The 24675-nt window shown below is 39.8% G+C and overlaps 1 protein-coding gene across 1 annotated transcript in view; it reads left to right on the forward strand.

Annotated features, from left to right (window-relative positions):
* The window catches only part of DNAH7 (dynein axonemal heavy chain 7), a 214406-nt gene that overhangs the window by 144590 nt on the left and 45141 nt on the right, over positions 1–24675 (forward strand). The window contains exons 43-51 of the mRNA XM_006028533.2: positions 424–754; positions 2863–3209; positions 4592–4772; positions 7410–7595; positions 11155–11318; positions 14554–14708; positions 17205–17395; positions 18607–18740; positions 20634–20969. Coding sequence (XP_006028595.1) covers positions 424–754; positions 2863–3209; positions 4592–4772; positions 7410–7595; positions 11155–11318; positions 14554–14708; positions 17205–17395; positions 18607–18740; positions 20634–20969 — 2025 coding nt within the window. The remainder of the gene's footprint in view (positions 1–423; positions 755–2862; positions 3210–4591; positions 4773–7409; positions 7596–11154; positions 11319–14553; positions 14709–17204; positions 17396–18606; positions 18741–20633; positions 20970–24675) is intronic.

Raw genomic sequence — 24675 nt, forward strand, 5'->3', positions numbered from 1 at the left:
AGAGGAGGCACCGCCAGGGTCCTAGTGCATGCTTTCTGCCCCCCTGTTCCCTCCTTCAGATCCTGCTTGCCCCTCCCATGGGTGCTGCCCCTACAGACTCCTCGATCCCCCCAAGCCTGCTTGCCCCCCCTGATCTCCCCAATCTCCCTGCTCCTGCTAACCCCTCCCATCCCAACTTACCTTAAATCAGGTGCCTGTTTTTGACTTGATCTGTTCTTCCCCTAACCTCCATGAACATCTGTACTTAGCTTTTGTGTACCTGTGAATCTGGCCCAAGATATACTGTGCCAACTAATGAGCAGAGAAAAGATATCAATATGTTTGAATGTTAATAATTCTGAGGAATTTGTGGAATGGGCTAAAATTATGTGTCTGTCTTGTTAAAATGTATATAAAATTTAAACATTACTTGTTTATTTCTAGTGAGGTGATGAAAATGAAAAAAAGGTATGAAGTTGGCTTGGAGAAGTTGAATTCTGCTGCATCACAGGTGGCCTCAATGCAGTCTGAACTGGAAGCCCTGCAGCCTCAGCTAAGAGATGCTAGCAAACAAGTTGATGAGATGATGGTGGTTATTCAGAAGGAATCCTTGGAAGTAGCTAAAACTGAAAAAATAGTGAAAGCTGATGAAGCAGTGGCAAATGAACAGGCCATGGCTGCAAAAGCAATCAAAGATGAATGTGATGCTGATTTGGCACAAGCCTTGCCGATTCTAGAAAGTGCTTTAGCTGCTCTTGACACACTGACTGCACAGGTACAGCTAATAGGACGTATATACATTCTGGACAGTCGTTCATTGAGCGCTGCCGACTTTCAGAGAGATATTTACCATGTTTCATAACTAATAATTATTAGATTTCACATTGCTACTCATTTTAAAGATGCATGATTTAGTAGCATTTTATATTTCTTAACAGTTTTCAGTGTTAAAATCAAAATATTCTTTTATTTTCCTTCCCTGTTTGAAGTTATAACTTTCCTAATCATTGGGTTATAATACTAATGTTTTCATGTAGCATAAAACCAAATATTTCTCTTTCCAGCCATTTTAAAATTCATAATCATAATATTTTGAATCAACAAATGACGTGTTAAAATAATTTGCTTCTCCCCATTTGCTTCCTCAGCAAAACTGCATGCTGATTTGCCAGGTATTATCTACAGCCTCTGTTTGGATCAAAAACTGTTTTTCACAATTTAGAAACTGAGACAGATTCTGTTCTGGACCTTTTAAAGGCCCAGTGCAGAACTTGTAGCCCAGGAGGAGGGATGAGAACTAAGCTTTATGCCTTGTAACCCTGGGCTGATTCCCTCCTCCTGTAACATAGGTAGTGCCATGGATAGTAGTCATTCTGTGGACCACAGCTTTTCTTGGCATTTCTGTAATGCTTCACTCTGTGGCCCTGTGCAAAACATACCCTCCTATATCAGAACTTGCAAAGGGTTTTGCAGAAGGAAGATTTCCATAGTGTCTGAGCTGGGAGGATCCTTTATCTACTGTAATTGGGGATTTATTGTCCTTTTGTGTCAGTCCTTTTGTCTTGCCTAAAGAGGCTGGTAGAGAGAGGTAGTTAGCCATGTTAGTCTGAAGTCAGGCAGAAGGCAAGGGTAGATTTCCATTTTTATAGACTAAGTCAGAGATGTGTAGCAGAGGGCTTACTTCATCAGATGCTGTGAAGGGACTGCAGGAAGAAGAGAAGCTTAATAGAAAGCAGTGATTGGAATACAAAGGGTTGGAAAGGTGCGGGGAGGATTCCTACAATTACAATGCAATCTTAAAACTGTAGCCGCTGTCACAAACCTGTCCATGGGGGACCTCCAGAGCCTGGCATTCCTCCCCACTGTTCAGCCACTTGCCCCACAGAACAGACTCAACAGACTGAGGTTGTCCTGGGATAACTCCCTATCACAGCAAGCCACAGTTCCACTTTCCATACACTGGACCCTGCAGCTGGGGTGAGGGAATCTCTGCCAGCCCCAGCTGGCTTCCACTTTGGGTTGTGAAAGAGCTTATAGGTCTCCATAGATGCAACTCATGCTATACATCTATGATTTGGTTAGTCTTTAAAGGTGCAAATCTACCCTGCCTTCTGCCTAAAGTGGCTGGTCAGAGATGAGGATCTTAATCTCTGTGTCCATTCAAAGGTGCAACAGAAGGCCATTCTGCTTTCTGATTCATTTGACTGAGCATGGTTCTAAAGCCTTGGGCACGCATAACTTTGGTAGTGCTCCCTATGCCCTTACAGCAAAAAGCTAGTGTACATATGTTCAAGCTGTCTGTTCACTACAAAGATAATGGATCCACCACAAAAAGTTCCTGTTTGAAATCAGGAACTTCTCTGTCGTACTACGGTATGCTCTGCTTTCTGCTTGCAGCCCTGTGCTCTCTGTCTGATGTGCTGCTCTGCTTTCTGCTTCTTTCCCTGTACTCCCTGCCTAACCTGCTACTTTGCTCTCTGTCCCTACACTATCTTCCACTGTGCTCCCTGATCCCTCCCTGATCTGCCATGTGCCACACAGAGATTGCCTGTGCCACTTGTGGCACCCCTGTCACAGGTTGGCCACCCCACTTAACAAGGAACAAGCAAAGAAAATACTGAATTGGTCTCTTTCTATGCCTACCAATGAAAGATTTAAAATGCAAGTGTTAAAGAAATTGTTATAAGGTATATTGATACTATGTGTATATTAATTCTATGTTGTGATCTTGGAATCATATCTTAAGTGAACTTATCAGCTCTAAGAATAGGACAAACATATAGAAAAACAGTATTGTAACATAAACAAGATGATTGTTATACAGTATAAAATTCAGCCTAACCATGATCCAAAACAGGTGATAGGTATGCTTTTTATTTTAAGGATATCACAGTAGTGAAGTCCATGAAGAGTCCTCCTGCTGGTGTCAAGCTCGTTATGGAAACTATATGTATCCTGAAAGGCATAAAAGCAGATAAAATCCCAGATCCATCAGGCTCAGGGAAAAGAATAGAGGATTTCTGGGGTCCGGCTAAAAGACTTTTGGGTGACATAAGATTTCTACAGTCACTTCATGAATATGACAAGGATAACATTCCTCCAGCTTACATGGCTATAATTAGGAAACAATATATCACAAATCCAGAGTTTGTACCGGAGAAGATTCGAAATGCTTCCACAGCAGCTGAGGGCCTGTGCAAATGGGTCATAGCCATGGATTCGTATGATAAGTAAGCATTTGTATTACAGTTAAATCTGAATGTATTTAGTTTGTTCTAATATTAAGGGATTTTAAATTTGTTGGAAATTCTTCCTAGTTTGATAATACACTAGTAAAGATTTTAAAGCAACTATAGAAAAGGTCTGATTTTTAGATGCAGGTGCTTTCAATAGGGTGCAGAAGCAAAATTATATCACCATAAGGCAGAAGGTTAACTTTAGTTTTGCCACCCTTTTACATATGTGCTTAGAGGAGAAGTTATTAGAATGCTGTTGGGGAAAACTAAGACTCCAATAGCCAGTTTCTGAGAGTGTTGTTGAATTTGACATTGGAAGATTTTTTTAGTATTATATTTGTATTTACTTATGGTGACTGCCCCTTCTGAAAAAGAGCATGCTGATTTTTTGCTGTGTTCTACCTTACCAATTTAAAGTACTATTTTAATACATCTAAAGACTGCCTTGAACTATCAAACCTCATATATACCTAAGGTCTGCTCATAATCAGAAGTTTAAGTAATGTTATAGGAAGATTTCTTACTAAGTGTAACACATTTTAATATACTAGCTCATACTATTGGACCATCTTATATGATGAGCAACTTTGAACATTGTAGGCAGCTATAGAAAGTAATTTAGCTAAATAAAGTAGACCAGGTCTTTATTCAGCTGAAGCAAACAGACTTTAATGGAGGTATGCTGCTTTTGACAAAATAAGGAACTGGCACCCTGCTTGCAACACCCTAGTTGAAAATCACTGATCTAGAAATATAGACATCACTTTTTCATTTTTATTTTTCACACAGTTTTATAGGTAAGATATTTGTTTTCAGTAGGCTTTGCGAATTATCTGAAATTTTCTGTCTACAACAATGAATATACAAATATTTTAAAACTTCAAAAATGGCTTGTGCCTGGAAATATATCTTACTATGAAAAAGAAGGGTTTTTTTCTACTGTATTTGTATATATAAAATGACTGTGAATGTAATTTTATAAATACAAAATGTTTAAAAAGTAAATGTTTAAAACTGTTTAAAAGATGTACATATTTAGTCATCTCATATTTTAGAAGGCTATCCAGTAATATTTATACTGCTTTTTTAAACTTACAGGAAGTATTGCAAAAAAATGTTTCAAGCCATTTGCTGTTTCAGCCATCAGGGTCAACAAAAATGGAAGCAAATAATGAAATATATATTGGTTGCCACTTGAAAAGTCTTATTCACTGACAAAATGGAGTTGTTATCTGAAATGCTGGCATTTTCTTTTATCTGGCTCACGCTGGCTTTTAAATAGCGACCTAGTATAAGTGTATTTGTATATGTATAGTAATAGAAAGATGTGTATAACTTGTATATTTGCTTAAATTTAATTTATGCATTTATTTTAGAGTGGCAAAAATTGTTGCCCCCAAAAAGATAAAGCTGAATCAGGCTGAAGGGGAACTGAAGATTGCCATGGATGGTCTTAGAAAGAAACAAGCAGCCCTAAAAGAAGTTCAGGACAAATTGGCTCTTCTTCAACGGGCACTAGAATCCAAGAAGCAGGAGAAGGCTGATCTGGAAAATCAGGTATGTAATATACAGAGAGAAAACTGTTACTAATGCTGATATTTAAAAAGAAATCTTGCTTAAAATATAGTTTTTTACCCAATGGAATTTCTGTTTTAACTTCCAAGCTAGCTAGGAAGAAAGCCATCCCTATATCCCTTTCCTACTTCCCCCATTTTAGGCTAGCATGATAGCTGTTCACTCTAAATGACAGTGTGGGCATATCATAAAAATAAGTATGCGACAAGTGAATCATAAATGGAATACATCATCATTTTCTCCCTGTTGATATCATTTTCCCATACCCCCATCTTATCATAGAATCATAGAGAACAAGGGCTGGAAGGGACCTCCAGACATCATCTAGTCTAACCCCCTACCTGAGGTAGGATTATCCCTAACCAAACCATTTCATCCAACCCATAATCTAAACTCATCATAAGACTACCCTCAACCCTGACACAACACGGACTGATTCCCTAACCTGCCACAGGTTAGGGTGTCCTGCTTGTCATGCTAGCTAATGTCCTGCTAATGTCCTGTTTCTATGAAATGTTGTCAGTATATGCTCATGAGATCCCAGGTAGAGGGCCATGGCCTCCACTACATAGGAAGGCAAAGACTTTGACAGTTCATACCAGACTGACCATAAAGTAAAATTCCTTCCTGACCCCAAATATGGTGATTGCTCTGACCCTAAGCAGGGAGCAAGACCGTCTAGCTGGGAACCTCTGGCTTTGGTCCCAGCAGGAGCGTTGGCACACCCCAGTCAAGGTCAGTATCCAATACCCAATGCCTCTGAAGAAGGCTTAAAAACACCTTGACAAGTGCAGCAGAAAATGGTGGTGCTGTAAAGCGTTTACTACACTCCCATCACTTTAAAGGTTATGATGAAGCAAATTGCTAGAGCAGTAGTGGAAATTTGTCATTTGATAATTTAATCCCTGACAATAAGCCATAGTAGCCAGTTCTACTATGGGGTATTTTTCCATGCTTCTGAGCTTTGTTGGTTGCTCCTGCTCTGACCCCCCCGACCCTGGGCAAGGGTATGCAGGCAGTGGATTGCAGCTCTGCCCTGGCTCCAGACCATGCTGTCACCACTGCAAAATCCCTGGCACGGCCCCAGAGCAGCTGCTTGCCCAGCTTTATGCCCTTCAAGCACTGCTTGAGCCAGGCTTCATGGTCCATGGGTTGCATCTGGGCTGTGCAGGTAGGTCATCTGGATCTCAGGCCTTCTCATAGGCTGGTCCAACCTCCTCCATGGGCAGAATTTTGCCTGTGGGGTTTATCACCACAGCTGCCAGAGCCTCTGTAGCACCTGCTGGAGCTCCTGTTTCAGAGCGGCTCTGTAACCAAGGAAGTTAATGCTGTTTATTCTCTACTTGTGGGTTGTCAGGCTGGTGAGAAAACCCACAGTCTAGATCTAGACCATGGAACCACCATGGTCTAGATTCAGCCCATGAAGCCAAATTTGAAACCCTGGTCTAGAATATTAGACAAAAAAAGTACTAGATCCTAAACTTTACCTATTTTTTGTAGCTGCTCAGAGGACAAAATTCGATTAAAAAATGATTGTCACCTGTTCTAGACAAAAAAAAGTTCTAACCTGCTTTCACTTCTTAATAAGTCAGTGCTTAAGAAAATAATTCTGTTTCAATGTAAAACATGTACATGCATTGGTTTAGACAACACATATTTTTAAAACAATATTAAAATTTAATAATTACTTAAGGAGTTGCCTCCTGAATATAACCAGTAAGATTCTGGTACATGAGAACTATAAGGATTTGGGGCACCTGGATTGGAAATCCTTAGTTCTTATATGTTATAGAACTCAGCTATAAGGTTGATGTGTCTGTGCCTCTACACAAAGAGGTTTGGAGATAAGTGGAGAACATGACTTATTATAACACTGCTCTGTGTATTACTATCCACAAGCATACAGAGACTGTGAGGGTGCAAGGACAACAAACTTTCCTGCCCTACCTCCCCGCTGCTCAGAACAGCTGCAGGTGGCCCAGTGGGGATAACATTTTAATAGAAGTGGATTAGAAGTTTCCTATTACGCAATTTCTACAGTTAAATTAGATTTTTTTCAAAACCACGATTTAAAAAAAACCAAACCTCAATACACAATGTGTATTCACAAAGGATGTTTTGAGAGAAAAAAATGCATCTACTTTCATGAGAGAATAACTGTCACATAAAAAGAAATGTTATCTCTTCTGAGCTATGGGTCACTTCCTTAAATACTGGTATTTTCCATATTACATACAAAACTGTTATGAAGTCCATGTTTTATACAGAGCTTCATAATTTATTTGGAGGAAAGAATAACTCTAAAATGTCACAGACCTTAGCATGCTTTTACTGAGACAATCTGTCACACAGCTTATTTTCCTTCCTGTTCAGACATTTAAACATCCAACAGGAAGCTTTTTTCTATTTCTTGAAATAAAAAAAAAAATAAAAAAAAATGTACAGGCATATAATTACAGGATATTTCTTTAATATTCATCATCTTGTTAAAAGCAAGACATCTGAGCCTTTGTTGGGAAGAGAAGCATATAAACTGAATGAATGACTGAATAAATGAATGAATCTAATCTGCTGCAACAGAAATGTTGGCATTATACACTGTTTATTTTTGTTTCTCAGGTTGACTTGTGCAGCAAAAAGCTACAGCGAGCAGAACAATTGATTGGAGGCCTTGGGGGTGAGAAAACTCGCTGGAACCAGACTGCTCTGGAGCTGGGGAGGCAGTACATCAATTTGACTGGAGATATACTCATTTCATCAGGAATTGTAGCTTATCTGGGAGCCTTCACATCTAGCTACAGACAAGTAATGAACATAGTTGTTTTATCTATATGGTTTTTGTATAGAAAACAACACTAATCAGTTTTTCTTACGGCCAAATAATTTATCTTTTAAAATATGTTTTAATGTAATGCAACATTTGAAGTGAAAAAACAGCTCTCTCTAGGTACATATTTTTAATCAACACATTCCAGGCTTTTGAGTGTTACAAACATCCCAAAGGGAAGTCTTCCGTTAGATTTATTTGCTATATTCTAACAGTGCTAATTATGAAATTTATGATCCTTGAGATTGTTTACTCTTATCTCATCCAGTCTCTGAAATGACAGTAAGTAGTAACTTCGAGTCTCATGGCTCTGACCTGCTCCCATTCTAGCAAATGGCTAAATTCACATTAACCTCAGTGGGAGCAGGATTAGGTCCTCTGTCTACAGCAGCACAGGTCAGCAGCTAATGCATAACTATTTTTAAAATGCAATGATTGTTTACAGCAAGAAACAGAGATACAGTGCCATGACACTACAGTCATTTTGTAATAAACTACTGTACAAAAAGTATTTCTTTGGGAGTGACTTCAATAGGGGTGACTTCAGTGGAAATGACTTTAATGGGAGTGATTCCTATTGAAGTAAAAAGAAATTTGTGGGGCCAGGAAACTGACGGATTTGGATCTGAAGCCAAAATTGTCAACTGGCTACTAGTTTTGGATGCACTTTTGGCCTAACTTTTGGAGTTAAGTACCCAAGCTGGAGAAATGAATGGTCAGAACTTCTGAAAATCAGGCTAGTGTGTTACTGAACAAATTGAGTTACCTAAAATCCATAACCACTGTTGAAAACTCAAACCTAAGAATTGGACCTGCATGCTTTTTTGCATTCCATATTTTGACTTGTCCCCTTTGACTATATATATATTTACCTTTTTTTTGTTTAGAAAATTCTTTCAATGTTCATCAAATATTCACTGTTTTTTCATAATATCTGTATTTTGATATTGCTGTTTTATTGGTTGACCTTGCAAGATCCTGTTTTGCCTGCAGTTTTTTTCCTACTCCCAATTATCTAATTTTGAGAGCATGTAATTCTGTAATTGATAAACATAATCAACTATGAGGCATGGATTGTGAGGGTAGGTCCGAGCATTTCCTTTAATAGCTAGTGACAACACTCTTATATTACTAGTATATTCCTGAAAAGCGATGGTGTGGGTTCTGGATGCCATTCCTGGAAGCCATGACGGACAAAGTTAACTTTACTTTTACATTTAGAAGTGACAAGACACACCTGGTTTCACGCAAGAAGTTTAGGATAGTCAGTTGAATTGTCCCTAGGTCAAATCTCATTGTCTGAATGGAATGGAAGTGTTTTTTTTTTCCTTTTTGCAACAGTAGCTGTGGTCTCATCAGCTATTTTTTATTCTTGTATATTTGCCACCTTGTGATTGTTTATGGTATTACTATTTGCTTATCAAGTGACTGTTTCAGCTTTCCCTGTATCTCCTGGATATTTTCACATTTTCTCATTTTTAGTTTCTTATGTTCTAAAAAGCTAAATTGTATATTTTCTCTAGTTTTTCAAAGAACAAGATTTAAAATTTGAAGTTCTTAATTAGGGTTTAAATTATTGTGTCCTTCATTTGACATGTGTGCCACCTATCCCTGGAAGACATTTTCTTTTAACACTGAATTTCTGATTTCTATTGCCTTGAAATGGGAAATCAATCAGATTTGGGTTTTAAGCTTCACCCTTGCTTTTAAAATGCTAAATACTATCAAAATATATACTGCTTTGGCAAGTGATGTGATAATTGGCTTGTACAGTAGTACTCAACCTTTTTTAGAAATGAGCCAAATCTAAAAATCAGAAATGGGCTGAGTGCTACCTAGGAAAGCATTGCCAGAGTGCTGTATTCTCAGTGAACTCTCTGAGCACAGGCAGAAATGCAGCTCCCCAATCTAACTCATGTCACTTCACAGAAAGTGCCATGAGTTAGACCGAGCCTCCCGACCCAATAGATGTCAGCTGTTGGGTCAGGAGGGAGGGGAAGGAAGGTACAATTTGGAGCTGATCCAGAAAAAGAGGCTGAGTCTCTGCAGCCTTTTCCTATAGCCCTGCCCCCCCGTCTCCTGGCCCCCAGTGTTGTCTCAGAATGGGAAGTGAAGAAAGCAGGGGAGGGAGGTCCATTCTGGGGTTTCTCCAGCCTATGCTGGAGTTGGGGGGGCGCTGGATTGGAGCCCCCCCACTTCAGGGAGGCTCCAATCTACCCATCCAACGCTCTAGTGCTGGCTCTGCAACCCCCAGAGTGAACTCCCTGCTCCTTCTCCCACCTCCCATTCTAAAAACAGTGCTGGGTGCAGGGCTGGGTTGTGTCAGTCCTGCCCAGCTCGTGTCACATGCAGGCACAAGTTACTGAAGGTGCTCTGTTTTGGAGTGCTTTCATCTGAACCCTCATGTAATGAGGGTTCAGATTGTCATGGGGTCAGGCCCTTTTAAAGTGCTCTGCCACCAAGCACTTGTTAGGTAATGGCTGTAGAGCACTTTCAGGGGCCAGATCCAGGAAAAATTGTCACTTTTGTTTGTGTCCTCTGAGCTCACGAGCATGTCAGTATGGGCTGTGGCTGAAGCCACTACTTCTGCATGGCTTGAGTACAAGGGGTGAACTCCTCCACTGCTTGTTCCCTCTTTTTCCCTGCTGTTGAATTCAAGTGACAGGTTATCAACGCACCTGTGTGTTTGATTGGGTTTGTGAAGAATTGGGTGTATGGACTGTGGTTAAACATAAGTTGAAGTTACAAGCTGGTTTTGTAGGGAAGTGAGAAGTCTGACTGTGCTTGAGTATTATGATACCCATTATAGATTTAAACCATTTGAATTGAGGTCACTGTGGCTATTATTGTTACTTTAATTGAAAACTTCCTTGATACTGTTATTGATTAAATCAAGAGGAAATTCAGTTGAATAGCCTTCACTTCAATTAATACGTTTTCATGTGTAGTAATAAATACGGTACTATGGCAATTGTCAATAATAATTTGAAAAATACAAAGTTTTAGTTGATAAATCTGTACTAGTTGAACATGCGTAATTCAGCGGAAAGCTCATGATTATTAAAAATTGATTAGCTCAGAAACAAAATCTCTTGTATATAGCCAAATAGTTTGGTCCCAAAGTGTTGTTTGGCTAATCAGCAAAAATGAAAAAAAGCAAATTAAAAAAAAGCAAACAAAAAACCCCTACCTGAATAGCAAAATCCTCAAACAGCAGAGTTCCTGTAATATTTTCTTTGGTCGTGTTTGTGAGGATGTGTTTGAAAAAGGTATGACTAGAGTATCCTTCTGCTCTGGAAATCCTAAACAAGCAGAAAGGCTGTTAGAGGAGGAGGGGGGCTTTTTCTTACCAAATACACCTTAATTCATGAAGAAGTGTGTTTGTTTAGTATTTAGACAGACACTAGAAAGTTAGATGCTAAGTAAAAAGTTGCTGTATTGTAGCAGTGGTTTGCAGGATAAATACAGTATTGATAATTTAATCTTGCAAAGGTACTACAGAGATTCAGCTAACGTTTACTTTCTTTCCTCATCTAGAATCAAACAAATGAATGGGCATTGTTATGTAAAACAAGAGACATCCCCTGTTCAGATGATTTTTCCCTAACAAATACTTTGGGAGAACCTGTGAAAATCAGAGCTTGGAACATTGCAGGATTACCATCTGACACATTTTCTATAGATAATGGTATCGTTACCTCGTAAGTAAAAAATGGTTTGTACATGCATAGTCTTCATTAAATAGCTTCTTACAGCACACTGTTCAGTTATTTCTTTTATGAACACATTTTCTTACTGTAGAGCAAGTTCTAAAATACAAATTGTCAAATGAAAACAAGGCTATTATTTTTACTTTTACTATACATTTTGTTCAAGGTTCCTAGTAACTAAAGTAATTCACTCTACACTTTTAATTCCCATGAGTTATTCAATGGCACTGGAAATTTTGATATTGGGAAGCATAACAACATTCTGCAAGCAAATGATCATTTTACTTGTAAGTGACTCAGCTGATTCAAATAGAGCAAATTTTGGATACTAAAGCAAACTTGTATGAGTTTAACAATAGGAGTGGCCTCTTCGGGTCTGTGAAGAGAAACATTTGCTCTGCAGCACAGCTTTTCTCTTCTTTCCTTATGGTGTTAACATCCCCTTTTTACATGGAATTTAGAGGCAGTCTAGGATTTTTGGAAGCTTTTCCCTTGCCTACAGGTTAAGGTATCAGACATGTGCTTTCAAAGCTGCATATGTATGCATTGTACACAAAAAACATACTTCAGCAGCTGAATACATGCATTAAGATGATAAATTTGGTATAATATATTAATTAATCTTGCAGTAAATGTATATCTTATTTATGTATATATATATGTTTCTATTTGTGATTTAAATTTTGTTTGGTTGTTGATCATGATGGACTAGAATGAAGAGAAAAGATATTAACTAAAAGAAAATCATCAGGTGATAAATGTTGTCATCTGAAGCACGGCTTCTCATTGATCACTAATGGGAAATGACAATAAGTGAATAAAGTAAGGGGAAAGAAAAAGCAGAGTTTTAAATGTTATAGTATACTAATAGGTAAGAATGGAAATATTCCTTCCCCATAGAAAGCCAAAGCTGTGTAATTTAAAGAACTACTTTGGAACCAAACCAATAATACCTTTCTTCCAAATGATACCTCTGCAGAAGAAATGAAGCTTACTTTGCAGATCTTCCAAATAGGAGGCTCTAACACTTGTTTCTCATAACATATTTTGGAACTGTGTAGCTGAACCCTGGATTCCTTCTTAGTAAATAGTTTCCTGGTCTCTAGCATTTGGGCCAGGGGTACAAGTGTTGTGAGTTGTCCATGTCATTATCTTGACATGATTAGGAATGTCTATTTATGTCATTCCTCTCTAAAGGAATGATAAGATTAGAATAAATGATTGAAGGATGATTTCCCAATAAATAATTGTGGAAATTGCAAAACTAGTCTTCAGGAGTATCAATTGCATCTGATTGGATTTTTCTCAGTGTTATCTTTCTGCAAATGCATTATATCTGTAACTACTGGCAACATGTCCCTTTTTAATTCTAGCTGTTACTTTCTAGTGTTTGTTCCTTTCAGCTTACAATGTATGGTAGATGTTTACAGGGCACTACCATATTTCTGAGAAAATGTTAACTAAAATCAGAGTTTTGCCTAGGGCAGCTCTTTTTTATGTTGCAGTACATTTAAGTGATTATTTTAGCTGAAATTTGAATAGAGATATCAGCACATTTGCATTACTAGGTTTTCCCTGAAAACTTAAGAGCAAAGAAAATATCAGAATGATATATAGTTAAGATGTCATTAAAAATGCCAATGTTAACAATAATAAACAATATAGCAGTGTCGTTGACCTCAATTACATAAATGCTGTGATTTGAGAGAGAATGCTAGATGTTCCAAAAGACAATCCTTTTGAACTGAATCTATTCACTTTGAGGCTGAATAAGAACATATTATTTTTATGTCCAAATAGGTGGAATTCAGACACTTTTTACTGTAAACGTTTCCTTTCCCATTCAGTTATTAGCTGTTGTTATTAGTACTATTACTGTTATAAGCAGAGGTGTAGCAGGGCAGCTCTGTGTTCTGGGAAGTGACAATTCATGGGCAAATGCTAACTGCTTCAGTGCCAAAGTTGTTGACACAGCCAACTGCCACTGTGGCAGCAGCTATTTTTGTACCTCTTCCCAAAGGCGGCATGCCTGGCTACTGCCCTGCTCAGGCCCCCATTAGTTATGCTACTGATTATTAGTACTTCTAGTAAGTGTTGGCCCTCACTCAACTCAATTTTTGATAACCTTATTTTGGTCAGGGTGCAAAGGAAAATGAAACAAAGAGAAAACAGGATAGATTTTAAAGTTTTAAACATTATTCATATCTGACTTTTGTGATGGGAGAAAACAGTTCCCCCTCTCAAATAGCTGGGATCAATGCAGTGCAGATATAGAACTCAGTCTACCTCTGAGTTGTTTCTTTTGCTTTTGCTATCCTTGTGAAGAAGAATGATGTACTTTTAGAGTCTTGATTTTTTTTCATCCGAGAATTACAATAATTGTACTTCAAATGTGTCACTGTCCTGAGATGCCAAAATACTTAGCTTAAGTTCTTTAGGAAATATTGCAAATGTTGCTAGTTTAAAGAAAAATTCTAAAGTTTTTCAGTGTAACCACTTTATTTTTAAGACAACAAGATGCTGCCATTCACACTGGCCACATCTACACGAGGCGCTACTGTATAGTTGTTACTGTGCATTTATTCAGTACTTGTATAAACAAGTACTAAATGAATGCACAATAACCTGAGTTACTGTGCAGTAGCGCCGACGAATGCCTTTTTTGTGATGCTACTGCACAGTAGCCTAATACTACTGTGCAGTAGCATTGCATCACAATTTTTGCCATGCAACACTACTGTGCAGTAGTATCAGACTACTTACTGTACAGTCAACATCTCACATAGATGTGGTCACTTTATATTGATTTGCTTGACTTTCTCTGTTTTTGTTGCCTTAGTTGTAAAATCTTTCTTTCACTGGAAAATGCAGTTATATATATCATGAATATATTAAGAATTCCTTAACTACAAGAAAAATCCTTAAAGATTTTTAAAGTTGTGTAAAATGATCAGATAAGATTATGTTGTATGTGGTAAATTTTTATTTCAAGTACTCTCCCTGAAAGGTTTGATCACTTTTGTGAACAAAGGGCCTGAAGACACATACATGGCTTCTCAAAGTTTTCTAGAACCACTTATCAGTGTGTCCCTTAGTATTTTAGAAAGCAGATGTTTGTATCTAAATAACATGAAGTAAACTGCATTAAAGGCATGTATGAGGTGAATGCTTAGAAAACTACATAACTGAATTCTGAAAATCAATGTATACCAATTTTTTCCTTCAGTAATGCAAGAAGGTGGCCTCTGATGATAGATCCTCAGGGCCAAGCAAACAAATGGATAAAAAATATGGAAAAAGCCAATAGTTTGCACATTATCAAACTCAGTGACCCTGAATTTGTGAGAACCTTGGAAAACTGCATTCAGTTTGGAACTCCTGGTAAGTGATTGAATAAAGAAACTGTAGAGTACTGAAAAACCAAGAAAGGGCACAATTAACAAAAAAATTATAGGAAAGGTAAAAATACCAAATATTGATATATTTGTAGGAAAAAATGTTATTTATTGATAGTGAATCTAATTAACCATATTAGAACTTTAGTAACACATTTACTCAAATATAAGACACCCCCCACCCGCAAACAGCATGGGGAAAAAAAACCCTTGTCTTACATTCACATACCAAATGGAGTGGGGAGCTGATAGCTGCTGCAGCTCTGACACTGTCCCTGAGCCCAGGGCGGGGGCAGGGTCAGACCCACAGCAGCCTCCTGCCCCAGCCAGTCAGCAGTGGTGACACTGCTATATTACCTGCCCAGCAAGTCAGTAGTGATGACAGACTGGGTGGATTGGGAGAGGACCAGAGGCATAGGCAATGGAAACGGGGGGCTAATGGGGCTTAGCCCCCCCCAAATGTGGGGCAGCAATAGGGCCACAAGGATGCCCGGACAAGGGCTTCCAGTGGCTGCAGCAGGCGTGGAGCAGGGGGAGGGGCAGGGGCCACTCAGCTGGCAGCGCGGGACTGAGCCCCGAGTGGCTTGTCTGGGGAGTGTGGCTCCTGCTGCTATATACTCCCCAGGAGGCATGGGGGGTGCGTGCCCCTGATCTGCTTGGGGCAGGGTGGGTTGCCACTGCAGGCCAGGGCCGGGACTGTGCTGGGCTCTTTCCAGCGGGTGGAGGGGGGGCTGTGCTACACTGGGAGTGGGGTGGTGGTGGTGGTGCTGGGAGAGAGGCTAAGGGTGGGGGGGTGCCTGCAGCCACCCCAGGATTTGCCAGAGCCCACCCGACCCCCCTCCCAGCGCCACTGCCATCCACTCCAGCATAGCATGGCCCCCCTGTCAGGAAGAGCCTGGCCCTGCCCCAACTCCAGCCCACAGTGGCTGCTCGCCCTGCCCCGTGCAGATCGGGGGCATGTACCCACAATGCCATCTGGGTGTACACAGCAGAGGGAGCTGCCACCTTTTTCCTGTGCCCCCTGGATGAGCCATGGCTCCATCCCATGCCCCACCCTGCTCTGGCTGTGCAGGGCCTGGTGGAGTAGGCATGGGGGCTCCATCCACTCTGGTCCAGCAGTGCAGCTGAGGCTGGTCCTGCTCCAGTCCCCCACTTTGGGCCCCCCCAGATGGTGTGGGGCTGGGGCCAGTGTGGGCAAGCAGCTAGGGCTGGGGTCAGGCAGGGATTCAGCAGGTTTGTTGGCACTGGCACTGGGCAATGATCCCAGGCCCGGAGGAAGGGGTGGCTGCATGGGTACATCGGGCCCCTGCCCCAATCCTGGGCTTGGCTCCACTCTGCTCCCTCCCGGTCCCTGCCTGGTTTCAGCCCCAGCCCCATTCCCTCTTCCTCTCCCACCACACCTCCCCTCACAGACTTTGCTGCTGGGGGGTGCCGTTCATGCACATGTGCGCACATGCTCAGTCCCCCCCCCCACCAAATGTTCTCCCTCTGCCTATGAGCAGAGGCTGTGGGGAGCTGGGCCTGGGCAGTGCAGGTGGCAGGTGGTACAGGACAGCTGCAGGGGGAAGAAGTGGGGCAGACAGAAGGCAAGGGGGCTACTTGAGCCCCCCAGACACCTGACCGCCCCAGTGGCTACTTTCCCTGATATAGTGGGGTGGGGGAGAGGGAGGATTTAAGACAACCCTGTGATGCTTAGATTCTGTACCTGGAAAATTATAACAAATTTATATATTTTTCATATATAGAATCTAATTATTGGGAGAGGGAAGGTCAGCTTATATTTGAGTAAATACAGTAGTTGACATCATAGCAGGCAATGGGATTTTTCCTACTAAAATCTTAAATTGTAATTCTTCCCTTTATTTTAGTTCTTTTACCTGCTTGACACTGGCCTTATCCTTTGCCTTTCTGTATTACATTAACCTTCTAAAAACCCCATTTTGTTTTCATTTAATTTGTAAAGAAATGTGTAACAAACTAGCACTCAGGTTGCCTGCTCCTGCATAGAAGTGACAATTTATAAAGTAAAATAGTACTCATGATAATATTCTCATAATACATACCTCATCTAAAATGATGAATTAGGAAAATCATAGTGTATTTTAGATGTGGAGCATTCTTTATATCTTTGTATTCTCTCAATCTCTGTATGGAAGCAAAAGTGAATTTTAAGGCTAGAATTAGGCACCTCAAAGTCACTGAATTTGAAAATCCCAGCCTAAAGTTGCTATACTTCATCCACAGTATAATTCAAGGTCTTTTAGTATAATACCACAAACCAAATGTATCTATTTGCTTTTTTTTTAAATAAAGAAATGTTATTTAAGAAGGCTTTGCAATATTTATATATATTTATTTAGACTATATTTGTATTTCATGTATTGCAAAAGTAATAACTATTGTTCACGTAAGTACAAAGAGGGATGTGAAGTAATGTATCTTGTTAAGACAGCATAAAAATGTTGTTATTGTTGTGTTCAAGTGCTGCTGGAAAATATTGGAGAAGAATTGGATCCTATCCTAGAACCGCTTCTACTCAAGCAGACATTTAAGCAGTCTGGTAGTATATGCATTCGTCTTGGTGATTCCACCATTGAATATGCTCCTGACTTCCGCTTTTATATTACAACCAAATTGAGAAATCCACATTATCTTCCTGAAACATCTGTTAAGGTGAAAGTCTTGAAAATTACTGTGCCATTTTATTCTGCTCAATTCTAATTAACAATGCTGTCCCCATCGGGTACAGGTTGAGAAGAATACTTAGTATCTGATTTTTCATCTACTACTACTACTTTTCTTCTTGTTCTTGAAATTTCTTGGAAGTACTGTCATAATCTACAGGTGCTGATATTTTGTCAGTTCTAATATTACTGTTCACAATGCTATCATTCATATTTTCAGAAATTTAATTTAGTCATGTAAATTTTTGACACTTTTACTTAGTCACCTCTCAGCAAAGAAACATTTAATGGGAGTGAATATAGGAGCCCTGTGCACATACAAATAAGTTTTCTACTATCTTCTAGAGATTTGCTTCCATAGTAAAAGCCCTGAACAGGACCTCAAGCAATGCTAGACTTCATGCCTTGGGTACATATAAGAACAAACAAGTGTTCCCAGATTTTTTATAATTTGATAACGGGTTTTTTTTATCTAATACTCAAACTTTGTGAATCATCAACCTATAATAAGTTAAATAAGTTCTTGTTGGAAGCTGGAGAACACAAGTGCATATAACTTGACTAAAAAATGTGCATATTGGAGCACAAAATCCTGAAAATGAAATAAAAAGTCTGCCTGTAAAGTAATTTGAAATCAGCAGAAAGAAACTGTAAGTTAGTTTCCAGCTGTTCTTTGATACAGGAAAATATTTAGAGAAAGATCTTTTATCAAGAATGATGGCAGGGGGGAACTGAATACCACCACCCACCATTCTGTGCTGCTGCTGCCCTCCAGGAGTGGGTGGGGGGTGGTAGGAAACTTGCCCCACCATCCCCTCTGTCCCCCTCCTCTAGCACCCCATGCTGCTGCCTCTAAGTGGTGGCTTCACACCCCCCTGGCCCTGCTTTCCAAAAGGAAAAAGGAAAATCTCGTAATGTAACTATGGTGAGCAGGGTACCAGCCCTGGGTGCTGACTGTGAGGGGGTACCAGAATCACACCTTGGAGTTTTTGACACAGCAGAGGACTAATAAGGACCTGCCATGTGCTCACAAGGACCATGGTCATATCTCCTTGCCTGTTTGAACTCCTCTGATCCTATTTGTAAAACAAGCTAGGAAGGACCTGCGAGCCAATTCCAAGCTCTTTGATCATACAGATGGAACATTTTGTTTTAATTTGTCCCTAATTATTGTGTATTTGAATAAAATCTATTTAACAGGTAACATTGCTGAACTTCATGATCACCCCAGAAGGATTGCAGGATCAACTACTTGGAATTGTGGTAGCAAGAGAAAGACCAGATCTGGAAGAAGAAAAGCAAGCTCTAATCTTGCAAGGAGCTGAGAATAAAAGGTATTAAAATAACTTCATTAGCTAGGGCTGAAGTAGATTGCAGCTGAAGAGAATATTAATAATTCTCTCTATATATATTAGGATACTATAAATTATTCCCCTAATATAAGTCAGGACACACATTTTGAAATCCTTTCTTGTGTACTTGTGGTTGTATGTTGTACAACAAATTTAACAAAAGAAATCAAGATTTGTAGGCCTGAAGGATGAACAGGTGAGTGCCCACTTGTTTTCTTCCTTACGCACAGAAGTCTGAATATTTAGAATGATTATTATATCAGAATCCTGAAATCTTTTCATCCAATAGGAAGAAAGATGTCCTGTTTCCTTTTTATCAAGAGTCTGGTTCTAGAAAAGAAGTAGATGTGATCTTTTAAATATATAGCGCCCAAAATCAGGCATCTAACTAGTTATAGGTTTGATTTGGAGGGCACCAGTTGTGGGTTTTTTTTTCCAGAGGCAGGAAAAACAGTGTGAAATATAAGGGAATTGTGTTGTGAACATCAGTAGCATAAATGAGGAGGGTGAGTGGGGCACCCACAGCAAACACCAACTTAGCAGGGGTACGAGAGTACCCTCCCAAGAGTCTTTGCTACAGCAGGTGCAGCCCAACCATAGACCAGGCAGCCCTGTGCCCAGTAATGTATACAAGGCGAGTGGACTGGCACCCCCTGGGATTTTTGCTGTGGGAAGTGCAGGTATATGCAGTAGGATATATGTGGGGGGGCCTTGAGGGGAGGCTGGCAGGGGGAGGGGCCAGCCCCGGCAGGGCTCAGGGAGCTCGGGGGGGTTGGGGAGTGGGTTGGGCTGTCAGAGGTCCCCCCATGGTCCCCTCCCCTGTCCTCCAGCCCCCCCGACCCCTTATTCACCGGCATCGGAGCCCTGGTGTTGAAACATGCGACCTCACCGGCCGTGTGTTTCAGCACCAGGGCGAGGGCCAACCATAGAGATTCTCTGGCAGCCAGAGCATCTCTGTGGAGGACCCAGCCTCCAGTTGCCACTTTTTTAAAATGCCGCTTTCTTAAACAACGATTTTTTTTAGACCCCTGGATATCCAGGGATCTAATTTTCTCCCTGTGCTGCAAGTTTGCAGTGCGGGGAACAGTTTTTTGTTCCTGCATGTGCCTGTTGGCCCAACTCAAAGGGGTTTGAGGCAGGGCAAGAGGCACGTGCGTGCTTGTGTGGATGCACCCCTGAAGGGGGAACATTTTGGTGTCCCCTGCTGAAGTTGGTGTTTGATGAGCTTGCTTCCCAGCTTCAGTAGAAGCTTCTGCCAGAGTGCAGAGAGAAGTGTTGTTGGTAAGACTCTTCACGCCCCCCGTCCCAGCCCCTCCTGCCATTCTTTTGCTTTCTGGTGGTTGGCACTCTGTCCAGGGTGCTGGTGGAGCTCACTATGCCTAGAGCATACAGCCTAAAAGGTTTAGCTAGATCTTGGCTTCCATTTTTATGTTTTCCCTGAGTTGATGTTGCTTGTTGATGAGTCTCCAGAAGTTACGGGGAAATGGGACATGGGTGTAATCTATTATTTTCATAACTGGTGCTTTTTAGAAATGTGTTAACCAGAGTTGGGCTAGAGCATTCTGGTTGTAAATGCTCAGAGTCCCTTTCTGCCTGAAGCAATATGAAGTATACACTTTTTAGAGAAGGCTGTCTATACTAGACTTGTTACCCATTTCTTTTTCATGGAATCATTTTGTGCTCTAGGATATATCTAAGTTGCTCACACAAAATAAAGCATGAATTTGGTTGGAAGAGATGAGAAAACAGCTTAATTCTGAAGTAAATGGTTTATAAAAAATAAAAATCTATGGGTTGCATATATTAACTATACATCATGTGCATTAATGGAGCATACCTATAATTTTTCTATATGAAAGTTATGTTTTCTTTTAGGCAACTAAAAGAAATAGAAGACAAGATTTTAGAAGTTCTTTCAGCTTCAGAAGGAAATATTTTAGAGGATGAAACTGCCATTAAGATATTATCTTCCTCCAAAGCTCTGGCTAATGAGATTTCTGAGAAGCAAGCTGTAGCTGAAGAGACAGAAAAGCAGATCGATGCTACTCGAATGGGCTACCGTCCGATTGCTATTCATTCATCAATTTTGTTTTTCTCAATTGCTGATCTAGCCAACATTGAGCCCATGTACCAATATTCTCTCATATGGTTTATTAATCTTTTTGTCATGTCTATAGATAATTCAGAAAAATCAGAAGCTTTACAAACAAGGTAAGAAAGATAATACTCCACCCTCACTTATTACTGTCTGTCTGTCTGTTTCTGTATCCATCCACCCATCTGTCCATTCATCCATCCCTCCATTAATGACTTCATTGTCACAGAAATTTCTCCAGAGTATATGGTATTAATTAATGTACTTCAAATGCTGTTCTGTATGTCAGTCAATTTTCCTTGTAGACAACTTATTTATATATGTAAAAAGGATCTAGTAATTACTAGATTTTATATTATTTCCTCTTATTAATATTTCTAGTTATTACTATTTCTAGTTCTTTGTGAAATATTTATTGCCATGAACAATGATTGTCCAGTTGCTTATCTTTTACATTACATGTTTAGATTTTAGTCTCTCTTTTGGATGGAACCTGTAGATGTCTGTAAAGCACCAAGCATGTTTTTGGTAGTATGTAAATAATAATAGATTTACTACTATCCAATATATACACTTGCAATTACTATCAGTGAGCTTGAACTGGTGCCTTTGGCTGCTTTTACATGTGCTCCATGAGTTGGGGTGGGAGGGGGGCACTCTACTTAAAGCACATGGAGCATCTTGTGTATCAGCATCCCTGTGCTGCAAAATGGTGGCAGGGGTGCTTTATCTAAAGCTGGTTCAACAAGCTTTAGTTAAAGCACCCCCGCTGCCATTTTGCAGCACAGGGACACTGATGCACAAGATGCAGAGGCTGGCTGGAGCACAGTAATTATCACGCTCCAGCAGACTTGATTAATTGAGTCTGCTCTGATGCACTGTAATTACAGTGTAATTACAGTGCATCACAGCAGCCTCCCAACTCATGTATAGGTACCCTTTAAGTGTACATACTGGGTTAGTCCCTCAGCTGCAATGTTTTTACAGTGGTTGTAGCCCACCTAAGACAGAATATTGCTGTTTACTTTGATCATGAGTACAGGTTATCTGTCCAGGAGATAGCAGAGAATCTCCAAATTATTCTTAATCTACACTTTAGACTCATGGCGAACAGTGAGAAGCTAAGCCTCGTCCCTGTACAGAAGAATGGAGCATAAGTGGATGATAAGTGTAGTTGGTTTTGATCAATTTATCCTCCTGGAAGGCATTCCCTGTGTATGAAGGTGGCCATTCTTCTGTTAGTAACTCCATATTTGGTGAAGGTACCCATTAGAGGACCTATTGCTTCCCTCCTAATAAGTGTTGGTAATTAGGATGAATGTCTCCCTACTAAGTGAGGATTGCACGTGAACACCTTCAAGTGAAAGTTCTCTGGTCTTCTTAAGAGACAAAGCTACATGCTATTCAGGGCAGTTGGGGCAGTCACAGAATTTGCCAGCTTCTACATTGTACTGTGAATGATCAAGTCCAGATTATGCCTGGATGGCTCTTGACAGTGGGGTGAGCATGTTTAATTCTCATGACTAAATATGCTAGGTTTTCAGCATCCTAGTGTGATATTGTGCTGTGATATTTCTCCCTCCAAGGCCTCCATTTTGGCCATCTTAAATTCTCTACTAGAGATGAACCATGCTTACCTGTCCCTCATCTTTATCAAAGAGTGCCTAGCTTCTTTCAGAGTGTACTATCCATCTGTGAATGAGTAGCATCTGAGTAGCGTCTGAGTAGCATCTTCTACTCAGGTATGTTCTGTGGCCTATCCAAGGTATTCCTTTCAGTATGAGATCTGAAAGGGGGTCTTCCCCAGTGAGACCTAAACCTTTTCATTCCCCACCAGTGGGGAACCCATCATTTGATGAATCCAGCATTTGAATTGATGGCCACCTGCCCACCACTCCATCTGCCCTTGCATATCACCTTCATGGTGGTCATCATTTCCAGATGAAATCCAGGCACTGTTGGTGGATTTCTTCAATAAAGTGTTTTACCTGGATAGGTCTTCCACTGGATTCTCTAAAGTTTCTGCCCAAGGTTGTCATGGCATTTCATGTTAGTCAGTAGATTTACTTACCAGTTTTTTCCCCAAAGTCTCACTGAGAATTAAAGCACGACTGCACATGTTTCATGTGAAGAGAGACTTATCCTTTCTCCTGCATAACTAAATCATTTAAAATCTCTCTTAGCTGAAAGGTCAAAAAATCTCAGTGATTTTCCCCATAAGGCTGTCTACCAAAACTCGGACTACACCAGGTTGTGCTCCTAGGTTACTAATATAGACCCGCCAGCATTGAGCAGGGCTATTTCCTCCAGAGCGTGAATGACCTTGGTGGCCTTCTTTTAAAATAGAATGTGTCTATTCTGGACATTTTTAAGGCAACCGTATGGAGCTGCATATATCTTTTCACTAGGCACTGTGCCATAACAAAAGCAGTTTAGAAGCAGTTTATCTGATATATTTGGGTGAAGCAGTCTTTCAGCAGGTGGGGTGAGGGGTTTGGTCAAATCTTGTTTATATGGCTCTCTGTAAGATTTTTGTTCATACACTTGGATAAGAATCCATGTGGAAGACTGCTTCACCCAAATATATCAAATAAATGGCTTCTAAATCTAAATCTAGAACTTAGTTCTTTAGAAAATCTTTCCACCTGTTTCTGGTATTGTCTCTCCCACTTTACCCAGACCCAGCAGATTGATGCTAGATTATTCTTTCAGTAATTTACTGGTTATTCCTCCCTTCCCTATTTGGTATTTTAAAAGTTAAGATGTTCTCAAGGATATTGATATAACAATTTTGTTCTCTAAGTCTTCTGTTCTAAAACGAAGCTGTATGAATACCTTCTCAAAGAGTATGCTTGCAGGTACATTAACAATGTATATCACAGGACTGACATTCAAGTCCTATATGGTTCTCTTATATTTACCCATTGTAAATGCTTTTAGAAAAATTGCTCTATACAATAAACAATTGAAATCAGTACACCTTAAAAGTCACAGCAGACTATCTTTAATATGTTTAAAAATATAGGTCCAATCAGTCAAAATGGTGGGAAGGAAAACCAAAATAGATTACATAAGTGCTTTTTTATTTTATTTTTTTAAATTATGGGGTACATTTATTCTGTTTGCAAAAATTATTTTGTTGTAAGGGAGAAAGAAAGGATAAATTACTTGTGACATCACATATGTTATCTACTTTTTATTTTTTAATAAATTGTGTCCTTCACGATTAAAGTACAAGAACATCTTCAAGCAATATTATCTAATTAAGATAATTTTAGCCTCTTTTGGCCAATACAAATAACTGATTAAGCCAGTCAGAAAGTCATCCTCATGGACATATCCAGTATGGATTCAGAAAAAAAAAAATGAACAAAGCAGATATTAACAAAAACAACAAAAAACCCCAAAACAAACCAACTCCCGCAAACATTAGAAAATTAAAGAAGACTAGCTTAACTCTTTTCCATAATTTCAGTTAATTGGACACAATATTTAGTTTTACTTCACTGGAAACTCATTTTAAAACTCATTTGTTGCAACAATTGAATTTAGTGTCAAATATGAATGAGGTTCACTTACAATTTGAATGTAATCAAAAAGCTTTAATGATAAATTCCCTCCCATTCTCCATATCCTGAGTGTGGCTTATTTTTAATTTAGAGATTATTAGTTGTCTAAGGTTTGCAGTCTTGTTTTAAAGTGCTTTGAAGAGATCAATTTTGCAAGAAATCAGCAAAGATTTTGTGCTTTATTTTCACCTTGTTACTGGCAAGATAAAGATACTGTCACAGATGTTGCATCCTCAAGATCTTAGGCATTCCT

This window comes from Alligator sinensis, unplaced genomic scaffold (genome assembly GCF_000455745.1).
Source record: "Alligator sinensis unplaced genomic scaffold, ASM45574v1 scaffold784_1, whole genome shotgun sequence".
NCBI classification, from domain to species: domain Eukaryota; kingdom Metazoa; phylum Chordata; order Crocodylia; family Alligatoridae; genus Alligator; species Alligator sinensis.